The sequence below is a fragment of the Bombus terrestris genome, chromosome 14 (genome assembly GCF_910591885.1).
Source record: "Bombus terrestris chromosome 14, iyBomTerr1.2, whole genome shotgun sequence".
Lineage (NCBI taxonomy): Eukaryota > Metazoa > Arthropoda > Insecta > Hymenoptera > Apidae > Bombus > Bombus terrestris.
In genome coordinates this window covers 11531903-11551818 of record NC_063282.1, presented here as the reverse complement: position 1 = coordinate 11551818, position 19916 = coordinate 11531903, and the positions used below count along the sequence as shown (strand labels likewise).

Sequence of the window (19916 nt, the reverse complement as noted above, 5' to 3'; positions counted from 1 at the left end):
TATTTTTATTTTTTAAAAACGATCGGGAAGCATTCGAAACTTTATCGATTCTTCCAAATTTCGTTTCAATCTTTGCGACATATTTTTTGAAAACACATGTTTATCGATTTATCACGATTTCCACTTAGATTTCGCCGATACAATTCGATCTTTGTTCGACGTGTCATGAATCGTTGGAAATTTCGATGCGGCAGATTAAAAGCACTAAAAGTACTAGATTATCGTAAAACATACCTGACGATCAGGAATCATGTCACAGTCGTACATGCTTCTGTCACGTCGATAGAATGCGGCAGGCATGTAGGCAATTATAAATGACGATCAGGCTCGAACAATTCGATTTTCGTCTTCTTTCTTTCCCTTGTTTTATTATTTACGATTTAATATCTACTTTTATCTTTTTACATATATTACGAACTTTTTTTATTATTATTCCTGTCGATTTGCCTACTCGTTCTCTCGCTAATTTCTCTCTCTCTCTCTGTCTTTTTCTCACTCACACTCTTTGTTTCTATCTTACTCTCCGTATGATCAAAATATACTATGAATCATCAACATCGTTAAGATATGTATACTTTCCATTTATATATATGCATATATACACATATATAGATAGATATACAAATATATATATGTATTTATATACATATATAGATTTCTATATATAGAAATATTTAATCTCTCTCGGTGCAGGTGATGTCGTTCGTTAACAAGTGTGTTCTCTGCTTCTTCGTTAGAATTACGATAATTTTTACTATTTATCTCTTTGCTTCGCTAACATGACCAGTTCCGGAAAAAATGGGCTCGGCTTTCGAGCTGAAGAAGAACAAAAATAGGCGTTCATGTATATATATGTATATCTACAGGAAGATCACTGTTTTTAGGCTACTACCACAGGCTCAGGACTTGTCTCCCACGAAAAGTGGTACGATGAACCCCACTTTTAAAGTTTGTCGTCGCCTTTCAAACAGGGTTCATGATCCGCAACACGCAGCAGACTAACTTTCCACTGGTAACTTCTCTTGCGTATTAACAGTTTGCCGTCCACTAGATAGCACGATGCCAGGTTAGCGTGAACCGGTTACCAGATTTTCACATGGTAATGGAAGGGCACTGGTTTTAGGCCTCGTTCTTTTTCTCCTATGATTCAAGATGGAACGACCAAGTCATTGACGATATCGCGAGTTGTCCAAGTTTCGCCTGATCGATTTCCCACCGATCACAATAACCAACGGAATTCTTCGTTTCTCAGAAATGGTGTCAGACACCAGTGGTCGAATATCCTTGACTTCCGTCGGCTATGATGACATTTCAAGTAATCTCGAACCTCTATTTATTGAATTCCTAAACAACGGTTTCGCATGCAAGATCGTAGGTTGCCGAGTCTTGATTGATATTTCCTGAAGCAGCGAATCTTTTTTGCAGGGAGGAAACCGGCACAAGGCTTAACTCCCTTCACGGGCCATAATCTCTGTTTGCCACGCAATTCTTCGTCAGCCGATCGTGTGTGAGTTATTCCTCGTTTCTTTTACGATGTAACACGCCTGGTTTTGTTCGTTTCCTTCTATAACTGTGCCGTGTGATATAGAGGGACGAAGCGACGACAGAGGAGTAGAGGAGCGACCAGAACTGCGATGACGACGATGAGGAACAAGTTGAAAACGAAGTCGGTAGTGACGATGACGACAAAAACGACAAAGATGAAGGCGATAACCACTCGTTGCGTGTGTGCGGCACGGTCTCTCGCGTACGCGTGTACACAGTGTGAGTAGACATGTGGGTGCCTCTGCGCGGTTTGTATTTTCTACGTGTGCGCCCGCGTACGTTTCCTCGTTTTATATTATGTATGTTATATTTTTCTCTCCGTATGAGTATATCTTTATGTATCATATATACAGATACACCGTACGTCGTGGCGAATTGTTTTATGTGTGTGTAGACTCATACGTGCAGAAGAACCGTGTCCACGAATGTATCTGCGTATGTGTGCATGTATGTGTGTATATACATATATATATATATATGTATGTATGTTGTATGTATGTATGAATGTCGTGTGTTTGACGAGTGTGCTGCGAGAACGACAGACAGAGTGCGTGTCGCTTCGAGAAACAGGTACCGGCCTGTCGAGTGCCTAGGGGAAGACTGGACTGGAAACCGACACGGTGGCAGCAGGACCACGGGGGCGAGGGTGTTTCTCCCTCTTCCATACCCTCTCTCCCTCTGTCGATGTTTCTCCGCCCTCCGTGTGCCCTCCGTGCGCCCTCGCTGCTTCCTCTCTTCGTTACTGGTGCGCTTCCTCTCTTGTTCTCTCTCCCTTTCTCCCGTGGTCTCTGCGTGAAACGTTGGAGCACAGGCGCGCTGACTCTCTCCACCGACCGACAATCAATACGTCGGCAGGCCCGCACTTTCGCCCGCGAAATCGTAATTTTCACAGTTCCATCGTTCTTCCAGTTTCCGTATGCCGATTCCCTTCTGCGTCGCTGGGATTCATCTTCGTTTTTCTATCGCCCTCCACCACCGACCATTCTCTATACCAGATTTCCACGTTCAACGTTTCTATGGTGATTATATAGACTGGAATCTTACGTCACTTTTTAATTTTTTCACTTTTTTATTATCTTTTTTCTTTTCCGTAATGCTCACTCGAGCGTAAAAGCGCGGGAATGTCTTGGTTACGGATCGACAGCGACGAGGATAGGAACATTTGCACCGCTAGTTTCGAATCTTTTGTTGGTTCGTCAACAATAGCCAGGCTTGGTTGTTAATTTTTCTCAATATCGATCTTCTACCTCGATATCGCCTTTCGTTACAGTCGAATCTTCGATCGGACCGAATACCGAAATTTCAACTCTGATTCGACCTATATTTCTTTCTTTTGGTCGAGAGATACGATAGGCGTTGTACGTTGTATAAAATTACATTTGCGTATATCGGTGAAGCGAAGTAATTTTGACAATAAGCTATTTTCTATGCGACTAAGCACGTTCTGTTCCTAATACAATTCCTGTAAGCAATTTGTCCAAAAGGAAATATGAACAACAAAGTCGCAACAAATCTTTATTAATCGACATCGTGCAAAGGATCGTTATATAAATTATACAAAACCATAATACTTATTTATCCAACTCGTGTTCGTAAATCTGGAGCTACAGTTCTTCACATGTTCGATGAAAATCTGGTGACAGATATTCGATTATCGAACCATTAAGAGTATTTTGCGCCACTGGCGTGGGTCAAACCAAAGATAAACCATTTGGCTCGCTGATTTTTTCTTATCATAAATTTTTTTATAGGCGATACGGATAACTTAAGAAAATATCAATAAGAAACGAAAGCGCGCGTTTAACGCTATTTGGCTCGACTTTCGTTGGTGCAAACTAATTATTATCGAGTTCGCGTATTACTAGCACTTGTTTGATGATGATTTAATCGTTTAGGAAATCGAACAAGTTTGAAAACGAATTAATTTAGAGGACGACTTACATAAAGCATTTAAAAAGTTCTGCGACCAATTTGAAGCTCTAATAACTTTCACACTGGTATGTAGTATATACTAGTATATATAGTACATAGTATACTTATTAACAATTATCTAAAACGATCGAAATATGTTGACTTCATTTTTTGGCAAAATAATGTCGGTTTTTTTCGTGCTAATGTACAATTTCAAATCGCTCACGCATTACTATTTGTAATAGATTGAGATTACTACCTTTTACGTTTTTTTCCAAAATTGGTTAATTTACATTCAGCTTCGCTCAGAAGCTTCTGAAATTTAAATGTACCTACCATGTATGAAAGTATCGGACCATAAAAGTGAGTTCTCTTAGTTGCCCGTACAAATAAATAGGATTTTAAATAGCAGCGAAAGTAGCGAATTTATTTAATAATTTCTATACAAGAAGCGTCTTTATGAAGCAGCGTTAGATAATATTACTACAGAACGGGAATTATTATAAGACCAGGAAGTGCTATATTATTATAATCATCGAACAGCGATCTTATATATCTCCTTGCAAGGATAAAATGGAATCGTAGAAGCCAAGCGTTGCGAAGGAGATTTCACCACAACGAAATACGAAGGGAGTATCACGTAGAATTAAAAATATATTTTGCGAATAGAGGAAAAAGAAATCACATGCAAAAAAACTAAAAATTCAAGTCTAGTCTCTTTAAATTATACGAACTACGTGTATACCGTCACCATACAAATTACCAAATCCGTTCTGTTTCTTTTTTAATTTTTTTCATTTCATGTTGAAGTTAAATACGAATAAAAGAGAAAAGAAATTTATAAAGTCGTAATACACAATAATACGTTTTCCAAGCATTTTCTTTGGCGATAACATATTCAGAGATATAAACAAAATTTCATTTACATTTTGAAATTGGTACAGGAAATCAATCTGTACAATTCAGTAGAAAGAGATTGTGCGTGATCGGACATATGCAGTTACAAGATTCATACCAGACGAAAATTTAACACATTTTTTCTGTCTAGTTTGAAAAATTGAGTTTTAAAATATATCTAAAATTATTCGGTTCTTAAAGAATGGTCCAACTAAGAAATGACGTATTTTTATCATTCTCTTTCTCTTCGATGTAAAAAGGTAATGAAAAAATACGTATCAAATATCTTCCGTAAAACAACATCACATACAAATAGATTCCATCATACATTCACACTTACAAAGCTTCTCTTTCTCTCTTTTATAATTTCCAATATATGTATTTCGTTACAATACTTTTGTATTGTTCTCGTTATAGGATCTTGTTTGTTATTTTGATAAGAGAAAAAATGGATCCTGTACAATTGGACCGGTAAAGAAAAATCGCAAAAGGGAACGAAGAAATTTCAGAAAAGAAAGCGAAGCTAAACGCCAAAATGAGACAAAAGCGGTACGATTTGCAGAAGGAGAACACTAAGCAGGAACGTGACTGTTGTACATATTTGTGGTAGCCTTACGGCTCGAAGGTTTCTTCCACTTGTGGAAGCACGCGAGAAATAAGAAAAGAGTTTTCAGAGAACAGTCTATCGCAAAACTAACGCTTTTATTGTAATTCATCGCAAACGATAATGTCTTTTCTCTTTTACGATAACAAGAAGTTCAATTTCTGTGCATCTATCGAGGATTAATATTTTAGATCCAATAGCTACTCGATTATACAGTAAAAAATACATGAATAGAAAATATGTTTCGGAGTAGTAATGAATCAGAAGATGTGAACTTTGCAGGTTTCGTAAGGAGTAGGAAGTCGGTTTTTGTTTGATAGTGTAATGATAGAGTGCCAATGTATCTGCATCGACTAGATATGTACGTACCGTGCCATGTGAAAGATTAGGGGAAGCAAATACCTTAAAGCAAGTCATCGAAAACGTCTTTCCACGGAAATCTATGTGCGATACTTTCCTACACACTTCGCGCGACACGTGAGAGAAAACGAGAAATTCCACGCAGTTGGCTTACCTATCACCTCTACTTAATTAAAAAGAAGGTACATATTGTGCGGAATAAAATTAATACCGTTTTATATAGGTACATGTAAACTGTCATGTTAGCCATCTTCAGAACTTTTATTAACAATTCTAATAATGCATAATAATACGTGGGGTGAATCGATCAACCTTAAAGCGAATAAATTGAGGTTGTATTTGAGAAAAACATTTCATATGCTCCAACTTAATATTACATGTAATATTTAATTAACTTTCCAGAGTAACAAACAGCTATGAGCTTTGCATTCGCGCTTTCATTTTCCGAATTTCTACTGCATATATGTAATATGTATACTATACGGTGCCACGGCGGCTCCTTTTTATGGACCTCTTATAGTTATAACATACTACGTATGTATCACATACAGTCGATGTTTTATGTGTCACTAGGAAAATAATTAATGGAGCACGACTTCGAATCGCCAGTTAATAAGATACTTATTCACAGGAGAACCCTTCGATTCAATCCTTTTCGAAGCATTTACTGTTTGCGATCGGTGCTCTTTTGCCCACTGTATTGCATTAGCTAATTTGTACGAAGAACAAAAAGGAAAAGCTTTCGTTTTTTACAAGAAGCAATTTTTATAATGAAATTTCCCTCGAGCAAGACAATGGACGCATTGAATTGTATGATAATTTGAGGAAACATCGTTTGGAAACGGGACGAGCTCTTAACGGAATTTTACTTTTTTATTACATAGATCTTATGTTCTAAATGAAAGAAAAGGAAAGGAAAGAAGAGGAAGGAAAAGAAAGGAAAGGAAAGGAAAGGAAAAGAGAGGAGAGGAGAGGAGAGGAAAGGAAAGGGGAAAAAAGAAGTGGAAAGGAAAGGAAACGACCATAACAAAGAAATGAAAGTAAAGAAATAGTTAAAACGGTTGTAGAAAAGAGCGCAAAAGTAATTATAATAATAAGAATCGACAGGATGTTAGGTCGGAAGAATATTTAATAGATATTCAGTTATTTCTTATAACTTTGTCAAAAATTGAAATTTCACGTAGTATAAAACGTACGCAAGAGTTCCATTTGATCAAATCCATTTTACGAAATTACACTAAGAAAATCGAATTTAAGGGGTTTTACGAGTATATCTTTGAAAACATATTCTTAAAAGAAATTAAAAGTTGAAAACTTTTTTCAAGAGAATTTAAATACCTTTCTGATTACTGATTTTGATTTTATATTACTCTTAGACATTACTGCCAGGTATGTTAAAAAAATATATTGTTACACGAACAACGACTATTAAAAGTTAATGATATGAATTCTGTTTCAAAATTGGTCGCATAGCTCTGAGAATTTTCGGCTACTTTCCAATTACGATACGACTTGCGTCGAAGTAAATTTTAAAGACATAAAATTTGAGAGGACAAAAGAGGAAATTAATATTTAAAAGTTGTACTACTTTACCGAGGAGCATCGAGAAATCTCTCCGGCGAACGTAACGTAATATAACGTAACAGTATAGCAAACCGAGCTTTATATTGAAATCATGCTTCGTTCGTCAGATAGACTACTCGAACAAAAGTAGCGAAAACAAAAATATTCGATAATATATTAGAAAAACACAAATATGGCGATACAACGGTTACAATTTTCTCCCTCTTTTTTCTAATCATACACAACAATCGACAATTAACGCTTTCTACGGATCTCTATGCCAATGTAACAAACCATTTCCAACCATTTATGCTTTGTTATTCTTTTTCGTCTCTAATTACATCGATCTAGAACAGTATTGCAACAAATTTTTGCGAAAGCTTGGAAAGAAATATTCAGTTGAGTTCGGTTTTCTGTCTATTCCTTTCTTTCTTTCTCTTTCTCTAATACGTACACGTAAACAACATCATTGGATAATACCTCTAATCATCTAGATAATTCTAATAGTGTTACACCACATGTAGGTAGCGATTATGTATCGGTGGAACAATGTCCACTAAACACTTACCATGGAAGAACCCATTATACCTACGAACTCAATTCGCCTGTCGAAGATTGAGAAGAAGTGCCTAGAACACATATATCGTACATTCACGTTGAGTGAAAAATCATGATCTCGTGCAACCGCGCTGATTTCTTGTTCGCTCTACTTTCTAGCGTAAAAACAAAAGCGACGCTATTTTCCCCTGTACGGTATTTCTGGCCGTCGTCGCGACGCGTTGCGGCACGGCGCGTTGCGCCACAGAGCATGAGCTTTGATTTTATTTTCGCGACGAAGATTTCGACATTCTCCAGAAATAACGTCGTATATCCCTTCTGAAATTCGCCATAATGTGAAATGATATTACCCCAATATATCTTTGCCGCGTTATCATGGAATAATATTTACGGTATTATTATTACGTGGAAACACACACTTGAGATACGTCAAATACTCCATACGCGACAAGTGATGCGATACCTAATAAAGTAGCCTTCCCTTTGGAAATGAAGGGCAATAAAGTACGAAGGGAAGCTGTCGCGAGAAAGTTTCATTATAAAAATATTAATCGCCATAGTAAAAGGATTCTTACATTTAGTACTTGCTTCATGTACTGAAACATGAATATATTTTTGCAATTTACACTTACTCGTGTTGTTTTCTATTAACATGGTAAAATGCTATTAAAATATTCCGCTAGAAATAATACCGAAGAAGCAAACAGCTGAACATTTTTTTTCAAAGTCAAGAACAAATTGCATCTAAAGAGAAGAAGCGTTAACGGACAAGGCTTCGAAGAATTGAAGAATGAAAATGCAAAATTCAACTCGTCTTGGGAAAATTTATTCGCGATAAAAAATGGAATGCGAATTTCATCGGATGAATCTCATATATTCAAAATCGTTCAAAGTTTATACCGACACCGATGATGTTCTGATAAGTGAGTTAAGAGTATGAAGTACGAACGAAACATAAGAAAGTTTCGAGTTTTCTCTTTCTAGGCGACCCACTTCGCGAAACGAGACGATCAAATTTGACATTTTTCTTGTTTGATATGTTTGTCATCAACGAACACAAACCTGCTATTATTGTGTAAGATAAATCACATTTTTCTCTCTCCGTTGCCTTCTCTTCATTTTATCAATATCCCTTTGTTTCCTCGTTTACTTTTGTTCCATAGCTTATTCATTGCACCACTATCACGTAGAAGAGAAATCAGGCCGTTTCGTTCTTGAGAAACGTCGTCCTAAATAAGACGTCCAAGGAAAGGATTACGTTCTTGACATTCTGATTACACTATTGACTCTTGCAAAAATAAATAAAACAATAAATAAATCTTGAAAAATATACTTAAACGATCATTTGGAAATCGACGATAATTCTTTAGTAAATCTTTTTCGATTAAATAGTTTCAAAAAGACATTATTGCTCGTAAAATTATACCGGTCGTGTAATTACGAAAAAGGAAATGTCGACAAAATTTTATTTCTTCCCTTGCACTAAAATTTTAGTCATAGGAAATGGTGCCGAATTATCGTTGGACGTGAAAATGAGGATGTAAAAGTTTGCTTAGTGAAGAAGGGAGCTAAAGGCTATTTTAAAATAATTATAACTTCCTGATCCAGAAATTCGTACAACCGTGTTTCATAACTTCACATATTACAACATTTATGAAGTTTCCAATGTGAAATTAATTTTACGCGTACCACAATTTGATGTTGTTTCAACAGGCAGTTATAATTAGATAAATAACATTTAATTAAAGCAAAAGATATAAGTACGAACGGTACGCCGTTTGTGCTCGTTACTATAAAATTAAAATTGTGCAAACTCCGCATAAAAATTTCTAAATTTCCAATTTGTAAATTATAAAGATTGTTCGCACTATTAAATTTGTAAAAAAATTAAGCGCGAATCGTTATAAATTTGAGCTTCACCATTTAAAATTTAATCTTTTATGAAAAATAAAGTTAACAATATTGTAAAATATTAATATATCTACGTAATTTATAAAATACTGCTACCGTATATTATATGCGAATGATTGTAAGAAAAACGAATATTGTAGCGAATATTAGAAAATGCAGGTTTTGATATTAAATATGACGTAAAATGCAAAATTCAACCGTTTTATCGCGTCTCATTGATTTATGCGCGATTGATGCGGAGTATTATGAAATCTCTGCAGTCTGGAAATTAAAATAAAGAAAAACAAACAACTTTGATATTTTTCAGTTCGCCAGGAAACTATACAACGGTTTCGATCTCTTTACCCTATTCAGATGCTTTCCTCATTGTCTGTTCTAGTTTATCTCTCGTAATTTATACGTTTCTTTGGTATTTCGCGTTTTCATTGCCAACAAGAGCCAACTTTTTCATTGTTGTATCTTCAAATTGGGGAATGTTGCGGTATGTGTAGGTGTATAATTCGCTTGATTATGATCTGTTTTTATCAAAAATTCAGTGGTAAATTGTTATCCTTAAAAAATTTCTCAAATTTGAATTTGTAAATACGGAAGAATCATTTATTGTTTGAATTCCATGCTAAAGATCATAACAATTCGAATATCGACGAATAAAAGAATAATTATCAAGAATAATTTAAAGTCATAATTCAAGTTTTTAATAGTACATTCTTTTAGATATTCATATAGATTCTAGAGATTTATATTATACTCGAATGCTTTGAAATACAACTAAAATGTCAGATTAGTTTAATGTTAAATGTTATCAAAATAACATTTCGATAGAAACGAAGTAAAAATTGTATGAAAAATGTTAATGCTGTAATTTAGTTGATCGAAAGGTATCGGTGTTTTAATATCAAAACGTGTCTTCTGGACATTCCATTTTAATATTAGATGCAGTGTCAGGTACTCACTCTCGTATTACTTTGTAACTAGTAGGTTCTATTAGGTGAACTATTAGGTTCATAAAATGAAACAGTTTACATTCAACCACTGATGCTTGTACTTTTCTACTCTCGATTCGTATCTATCGATTCTATCTCGTTTTTACACTTAACTTAATTACTTTTTTTTCATTTATTATCGAATACGAAATATAAAAGTAAAAAAAATATATATATATTTTACTTTTATATTTCGTATTCGATAAATTAATTAATTCGATAATTTATATATATATAATTGGATTGGTAAATTTTGAATTTGTCAAATTCGTAATTGATTAAAAGATAATGACGCAAAGATTCCACAAATTTTACTTCTTAAGTTACGATTGGCCCATATTTTCTCAGCCTACGAACTTTGCTGCAAACGCTTCGCGCTTATGCAATCTCGATTCAGTTTCCTTCAGAAATCCAGAAACGTCATGAATACGCTTCGGATTTTCATTGAATGATCTTCCCTCAGACGTTATTACGATCGGTAAATCAGTGAACTTTCTCGACAAAACCACGTCACTTGCGTAGATTTCTCCTTTCTTTTTTTTATTATTCTTTTCTTTCTATCGGAAAGTAGAAGAGAAGATTGGAGCAGGCTGTCTCAAAATGTGACTTCTTATTTTTTATGTAAATTGTGCTAGAAATTTTTCGAACCCAATATTTTCATTATTTTGTATTCATTACGAAAGAATTTAATAAGTACAATTTTGATTATGTATTTGTAATCTGCTTTATAAATTTATTAATAGAATCTTTCCTCTGCTTGTTTAGATTAATAGCGATAATGAAATGTTCTCTCATTTATGTTTATTTGTTCCCCTATCTTTGTTATGACTGGAGATCATGCAAAAGCGTTGTGCGACATAAAATCCTTATACGCCATTCATTTTAGATAAGTAGTAATAAGTAGAAAAGGCTGGTAACTTTTTATTCCAGTATAATGGTCTCCGATACGTGCAGTTTATTGTGCTGGATCTAACACGACCGGCGATAGAAACGACGATGAACGTTTTGAAGTGGTGCGCGTTGAAAATTGAAATTTGTGGCATTCCCTTTTAATGGACTATCACGCTCGAAAAACTGCATTACACTGCTTTTAATATAATTGCTGCGATGCTATAGTCTGTTTAAAGCCTTTTATTGTGGCTAGGCGGTTAAGAAAGATCTATGTTTCCAATTATGGAATTTATTCCCATTTGATCATGTTTTTAAGCGAAACAAAATCATGTAAGATAAAGAATAGATACCTTTTTTAAACTTCATCTTGATTTTGATTATGAAATGGCGATCGAAACGGCTTACAAGAAATGAAGCAAGTATCTAATTTATGAGAAACAAATTTTCCTTAAACTTCGTTAACTCGATAGGTGCGTTGTAGGTTTAGGAAAGCTCGAATGAGTTTTTGTTGGAATACAATTTTACAAGGGACATACATATATGGTAATCTGATAAACTGAATTTAATTTATATATATAGGAAAATAATTGAAAGTATTAGAGTCTATCTGAGAAAATTCAGGTTGTTGTTTCGTACAAACTTTCGCCATACAAAGAGACAAATGAATACTGAACGTGCCACGTGAACAGCTACAACTGGTTTCCTTTGAAACTGTTGCAGAAATATCGGCATATCTTTTCTTTTCGTTTTAAATTACATGATATAGACAATTAACTCTGGCATAATACTAAGATTTTATCATGTTAATGGGGTATGGAATAATTTGAAGTCCAATGCATACGGTGGATATTAACCCTTCTTAGCTCTAGCAAAACATTAATCAAACTTTCACTATCACTGGATAGATAATATAGACCGACGGTCAATATTAGTTTGTTCGATGGCTTCTGGCATGCTTGCTTTGCATGCGGACGAAAAATATGTTCGTTGCATAAGCAGCGAATTATTTGTGATGGATGTTTACGTAAAACTTTAAAGAACTGTATTAGATCCAAAGTATAAATACAAGGAGACTACACTGATATCAACTAATTATTTCGTGCAATAAATTCCGTTCTTTATAGACATATTGTATAAATAAAGGACATTATTGGTTTAATTAGAAAGTAATGCGATTCTTCAATGGGAACACCATATTGAATAATATTACGGGAACTCTGTGCAAGCTCTGTGTTAAAACTCCAAGGACAACAGGAACGTGAAAAAACAGGAAACGGTAATGAAAGTAGTGGGAAGAATTTTAATGAATGATTAAACTTCTTGAGCACATAGCCTCAAGTTGGACTCACTGAAAGTTTCTTATGTATTTCAATTTCATCATTGCGCCTCTGAACTTTTCATAAATATATGAGAAAATCTGAAAGGTAAATACTGTAAAATGCTTTAAGGAAATTTCAAATTTTATGCAAAAAGATCAATGATGATGTTTGATGAAAATGCTGTAAGCGCAATATAAGCAAAATGAAAGAAATTAGAGTAAAAAATTGTAATGTCTAACGACATATCTGCAGGTCTTTTGCTTAATGATGAAATTAAAAATCGAAACAAGTAAATAAGTACATCCCTGAAGGAAATATTGATTGTCCACAATACATGACAAAACTACACTTAAACTGAAGAGCTCTCTTGTTGACTAGAAGCTTAAAATTTATTAATTAAATCTATTAACAATGTAATATATAATAAAGATATACTTTAACTGTCTATAAACTTAATTGATTTGGAATTCGTATACTTAGAACATAGCTACGTTTTCTACATTTATTATATTTTCTTATGACTATACACACACACACATATATGTATATAAAATATTATTTATATATAAATTACTTTTTAAAATAAAATTCGGACACTTGATGCTCGGAAATAGACAAAATTTGCAAAATTGAGATCGTTTCAATAAAATCATTTAATTACCGTTGTATTATACATCATTATTAAATTTTCTAAAACGTTTGGGGTTTATAGTGACTTCGCCGAGGATCTTAACACCAATGACTGCTTTTTGAGGTCGTAAATTACAGTTCACTGCGCACACTTGTCGCGAAAAGTTCTGTCTTTCCGTGTCTTCAATCGCTAACATCTGAACGATCGAAAGTACGAAAAGTAATTTTTCAGTGCAAAATTTACCGACAAAGTCACTGCTTAGTGGGATTTGGTATGTGCACGAGAAAATTGCTTCCCGTTATTCGAACCTAATCCATAATCGGTTTGTTGAAAGAGACAGTAGACCGAGGTATTAACTTTAATACGTACCACTTTAAAACTCCTTTAACGAAAAATGTAAATTAAGAATCTGTTTTAAGCAGAAATGTAAATCATACTTTTAGGCCTACGCGTGTTTATATTGCGTTTTTTGCAAACAATTTTTATGAAATTCCTATTCCAAATTTTTTTGAGCACAACAGACAATGGAGATTACAATTGAAAAATTCCAGGATATATTTTAAATTCATCTTCTTATATGAATAAGAATAGGAAACGTGTTTCATAAAATCGTATAAAGATAAAGATATAAAGCATAAGCAACCCTGTTTATGCATGAAAACTCGAAGGAGATATGTCCGTGGTAAAAGAACATTTTAAGAAGATTTACGACCAAGTTAAATAAGTTTGTTGAAATACTGGCAAAATATCTTTTGAGATGTTTTAACTCCTTACGGCACCATTTATCTGTCAGAATTTCTCGTATATATATATGTATATATATATATATATATATATATATATATAACCATGGACAGACATTGCGGAAGTCTGTGGTCGTAGTTACTGATCGTAACGTGTCAGTAATGGGTCACTGTGGGGTTAGGTCGAAGATCGAGGTTAATTGAAGTGTTCGAGTATGTCACTCGAGAAACTCTCACCAGATATTGGTGGCTTACGAATGTGTCGCCGACTTCTCCACTAAAAATTCTTTTTTTTCCCTACTTGACAAGTAGAGACTACGATATATTTCTAGTGTTATAACGTACTTTTATCAAAGTAAAAGGAGAGGGAGATGATATGAAATTATTAAAAAAGTTATTAAAGAAAATATAAAATTATTATTTTGTAAGAAATTCACAAATCATAAACAAATGTTATACTACAGTGATAGACATCAAACTAAATATAATCATTTATAACAATTTGAAATAAAGGAAGGATAAAGGGAGTGAGGATAACAGACAATAAAATTTTACATTTACAATGGATTTGAAATATATTACGCGAAAAAAGCATTTGAAAAGATAAATATCGTGGAATAACTTCAAATATGTTAAAAGTATGCAAAGTATTCTGAGAAAATGTCGAAAGGTAACATAAACCTGAATAATTTAAAGTTCAATCCTATCTTCCTAATCAGTCGAGTAAAACATATTGCAATGACTTCATAAATCTGTCACTTAAAAGTAAACTGTCGTTATATTCTTTACTTACAAAAAAAGATCTTTCAAAGTCGTAAAATAGTTTAATTTTGTAGGTAAAAAACGTACAATAACAGTAATAAGCATACAACCATAGGAATTAGCTGAAGTAATACATACAATAAAAAAAGAAAATTGGTCGAACACTTCTTTTAAAATTTCGTATGGAACTAAAATTTTACGATGTTGATATCAGTCGGCAGATTACTCTATAGTTAGTGTCTAATTTGCATTTACAATTGACACGAATGATGGACAGCCTGCAGTCTCAATCTTAACACATTGATGATATTAAAACCTGAGTTCAACAGTGGAACCACGATTAATTGAAGTGTTCCAGGAATTTTTCTTTAATTTACCTTTCGTAATAGCGATGAAAAATACAACACCCATAATTACCTTTTAACTTTTAAATTTACTTTATAATTATTTTTTAAATAACAACAAAAATTCATGAATTCTCATACTTTGTAACTTATCAGTTCTTTTAATGAATTTTATTCTTAGATTTGAATGACAATAGAAGAATCATAACAATTCGACGGTTTTTTAAAAAATTAATTGCAACAACCTATCGTCTTGAAAGAATTAAACAAGGAAATCTATTTTATAATAATGATCGATCGATCGAAGATCCGTGGAAAAACCTGAAATAAGCAGGGGAAAATGAAATAAAAGAAAGGAATGGGCATTAAAGGAAATAATCGTGATTACCAACGAATAAAGTAGGCGATGATCAATAAAATATTGACTGCAGTTCGACTATCACTCTAACACCGGATGGGAAGAATAGACTGTACGAAAAGTATAGGTCGAAGGTCTCTGTCAGAGGATAGAAGTAGATAGAAAAGGGAAAGGGAGAAGTAGAAGAAAGATAGGAGAAAGAGGCAGGAGGTGGCTAGACGGAGCTCTAACAAGTGGCTGCAGCCCGTAACGATCGCCTTCTGTGTCATGCACCAGACACTCGCGTGCTTTTTCTATCTAAGAGGTTTAACCAATACACACCAATTTCCCGTTTCTTTGTGACCATACGTGTGCACTAACATTAGGAAATATCACTTAATGTGACACAAAGGTCGTTCATGACCGACTGATATTTCGTTCCCTTTTGACTTGAAATAATTTTCAGCGTGACACTCCCGCAAACGGCGGTTGGTTAATTGGACCGGTCGATCACTCCTATTACCTGACTATCCATAAAGCACTTTGTCACATATCAGTTTTTTTAAACACGCCATTTTTGCATTTTGCTCCTAATCGTCTAAGCTCTCTATGGAAATTTTTGAAATCGAAAAATCTTTCAACGATGCTGATAGATTTTCCTAAAATTATTCAATACCTTCTTAAACAAAATTTTATAGTAATACTATATAATTAAATATATTCACAATCATCGATATTTATGAATCTACTCAATATAATCATTCAACTTTCGTGGTATAGAACTACCAAGGCAACCATTTGAAGCTACTATAAGTAATGCAAAAAAGCTAGACCGTTGATTATTAAATTAAATGGATTTTCGATACAAAAAATTCATTCGAATCTGTTTATTTATTCTTCTGCCTTTGACAACGATGTTTTCTTATGAACAAAGTTATTGTGGAATTCATGTTTGATTATTTCGTCTTATAAAGAGGTGAAGATTTCAGATCACAGCGATACAAGATTACCGTCAATTCAGATTCCTTTTAAAGCCACGTACCCTTTGAAATATGCTCAAAGAGGAAAACGAACTGTATTTCATTTAATTAAAGGAGCAGTAATCCTTTGATATTTGTTTTACAAAATATGATTAAATTGTAATAATATTTTTCAAACCTTTGGTTCGGCGCCTTTCTTTTAAATTAATATAAGTTCCAAATCTGTTAATTACCTAACGTTATTAAAAGAATTTACCCATTTGATTAAATTTACAGTTATATTTTGATAGTGTATAAGAAAATTTAAAGAAAATTATCCAATCCGACTTGCTGCAGGGAATAGACACGATATTTATAGAGAATCAATTCCACAGCTATGAACAGAGACTATTATAAACGACTGAAAATCTTTATGACCCTTTTTCATTTCTGAAATCAGCGACAGAGGCTAAAGGCGTTTGTTTCATTAATTACGCGACTAAAGTTTGTCACGAAATGGCCTCTGTAATTAAACATATTTGGTTCTATTTTTCACTATACTACGCATTTCCTTTATCTTTTTTCTCGTTTTCTATTTTGTAAAATCGAAAACGAAAAAGGTTGTTGACGGAATATGTTTTTGTATTTGGACTGATTAGATTTGTAAATTTTTAGGTTTTATTGAAACTATAATTTAATCTAAATGTGTATTTGTCATAGTGATATAATATGGTCGGTATTTTGTGCATTAACCCGATCGAATTCATTCGATTAAAACTTTTCACAAATTCGTCCAACGTGATTTGACTTTTATAGCATGCTTTTGCATGTGTGCTTCCTAGCGTGTACCGACGGCCATGCATACAAATTATAGGGTGTATACCGCAATTACACACAACGAAAAATTCGTCATAATTTTATGAAAACTCAAAATTGACGCCGCGACACGAAACACAAGTCATGTGATTTCCGATAAATGCATACACACATACATACATAGACACACACACACACATATAGACATGTATGTAGCCATGATTAGAAGAGTGAGAATAAAAAAGGTGGATAACAGAAAGAGACAGAAGAGAAAGAAGTATGTATATGTATGTAGTACCAAAATATCTGTTAGTTGGAGCGCGTGGCAGCCCGGTCGCTGGATGATAGAAAGCACATGCCCGGCGTGAGAACTGTCAAATACAGTGTTGTTTTTATTGAAAGTAAAACCATGGAGGCCTAAAAAGGGCACTTCCGTTAAGATCAAATCGATATCGCAGGAATGGTTAATGCTGCACGTTCTCTATCGTAAGTAACACTTAATCCCCCGCATACACACTCTTTGTGTATATCTATCCCGCTCTTAAGAGCAACCGGCACGCTTGTTTGTCCTTCTCTCACGTCTTACGAGTTCTACTCTTTCTCTGTCGTGTACACGGTTCTCTCACTTACCTATGAATACATGCATCGTTCGCGTTTGTACACGCTCTTACACGTGTATGATGATACACGTATACGCAGAGTGACGTATAGATGAACACGCACACAAGCATGATTATTCTATAGATGATACCGAATACCGTGCAACGGTACAAAAAAACGTAACGCATCGAGGTAAGCCGGGGTAAGACCTTAACCTAGCGCGGTTAAAAGCCAGGAATGTAAGCGGCTCAAATAAAAACCAAGTGATTAGAGCAAACAAACATTCTTTTTTTCCGGTTTCCGATAAATTGTCTTACCTGCTTTACTAGTGGGTGTAGTGTCTGTTCTATGCTACGGGTCTTTATCTCTAGGGTGGCTGGGTCTACGGGGTCGGGTGTCGCCATGATTCGAACACAACTCCGAGCTCCGTAGACTCGAACCGAGCCTAGAGGGTTCGTTGCACCCCTCTTGCTTCTCGTGCGTCCACACTACCCTCTCACAACACTCGTGCGTTTCCACTTATTTCCCTAGATGCCCCTCTATTCGAATTACTAGCCAATCGTTGCGTTGCTAATCGGCGACGCCAGCGACATTCAGTTGCAACGGTGATATACCTGCAACTTCTCGTCGTGTAACTATGCAACCAAGTTTCAAGAAGCTACGGTAGCACCATCTTCCGAGTTCTAATGGAGTTACCGCATTTGGATAGTGCTCGTTTATTGCTCCTAGTTCTCCATGTTTTAATCGCTTTTTAATCGGAATTTTTCTATAAAACTGAAAGAAAGACAAAATACAGTACGCGTAGAATACAGCGAGGATGAAATTTTCGAAGCAGGATTATATCGAAAAGAAGGTATGCAATTTTGAATCTGTTAACGGCTTGCGCGCCATTAACAGAAATATGAAAATGGAGCATTGCGTTAAACGCTTCGAAATCTCTTTTTTAATATAAATTTCAAACTAATCTCATTGACAAAATACAAATTTTATTAATATATCAAAACCTTAGACTTGTACGTATGATTTACCGTCTTGTCTGTTGTTACACCTACGATCTCCCACTTCTATAGATATATTGTGTAAACTTAAGAAACGCAAAATAACACGAATGAAGCGAGAAAAGACAAGAACGAAGTAGTAGGGTAAATATCGTGTTACCCCAAGAACGACGTGGTAGGGTAAATATTGCGGTACTCCGAGAACGGAGTGGTCGGATAAATACTGTTACCCCGATACTGAAAAAGAACGTTACAAATAAGTCCAACAACAAATGGGGTGATGTACCCCGGCACAGAAAACATACATATATTAAGAAGGTTGTAATCCGAATCAGAGGTATTAATGGCTCACTTCTTGAACACGTAAGTAAGAAAAAGGGGTACGAAGTCCAACAACTTTTGAAGTGTTTGCTAGTGTTGCGTGTGAAAGATGTAGGTGAGTATTTTGACCGAATAGTTGATTACAAGTGATGTTCGGTGACAGTGATATCGAGGAGGAAAATTAGTGATAGGTGCGTCTAGAGCACGAGACAAGTGGATTCGTTGATTGTAATTTTCGGTAAGGAAGCGAGGGCAACGACCATCCCTACTAATTGGATGAAAAAAAACTGATAGGTAAGGATGGGTGCTGGCCATCCCCTACCAAAGATCGCTCACGGGTGAAATCGGCCTTCGAGTGTTGTACATGAAAAAACCCGCTTATCCCGTGTTTTACCGTAACGAACAATAACTCTGTGGCAGCACTCGACGACGGAACTTTCCGACGGCTTCGCGACACAAAGCGCTATACCATCAAAGCGTAAGGCCGATATGCCCAATGTACCATCGATATCCCTACGGTTCTTCCGCCGAATATTCGGAAGAATGCATACGCGGCAACGGTCGCGGGCATCTAACAAACGCGTGCGTAGTGGGGATATCAAGGGCAACGAAGGAAAAGAATCTGTTCGGCTTTGAACAAAAGATTCATTCCGTTTCGAACAGCGAAGTGCGAAGGGTCTAGCGTAACAGTGAAGCAAACACATTGGAGAAGCGTGATTGTTGATTGTTGACTGTTAATTGTTAAATAAACTTTATTGTTGAACATCGAGAGTATTTCTTGGGCACTTACATCCAACTCCAACTCAATCCCAAGGAGCGTCTCGACTTAAAGAATTGTAGAAATTAAGGACCTGGACAGTATG

At 35.0% G+C, this 19916-nt stretch overlaps 1 protein-coding gene across 4 annotated transcripts in view; it reads right to left on the bottom strand.

Annotated features, from left to right (window-relative positions):
• The window catches only part of LOC100646853 (alpha-catulin), a 78962-nt gene extending 60708 nt beyond the window's left edge, over positions 1 to 18254 (bottom strand). The window contains exons 1-2 of one of the 4 annotated variants that reach the window (XM_048412119.1): positions 18052 to 18187; positions 7449 to 7509 (exon numbers count right to left, since the gene is read on the bottom strand). In XM_048412119.1, coding sequence (XP_048268076.1) covers positions 7449 to 7463 — 15 coding nt within the window. In that variant the 5' untranslated portion in view covers positions 7464 to 7509; positions 18052 to 18187. Of the gene's footprint in view, positions 1 to 234; positions 2162 to 7448; positions 7510 to 18051 lie in introns of those variants that run through there. The other 3 variants (XM_020865839.2, XM_003393325.4, XM_003393326.4) reach the window with 3 other exon arrangements.
• Between the last annotated feature and the right edge of the window lie 1662 nt (positions 18255 to 19916).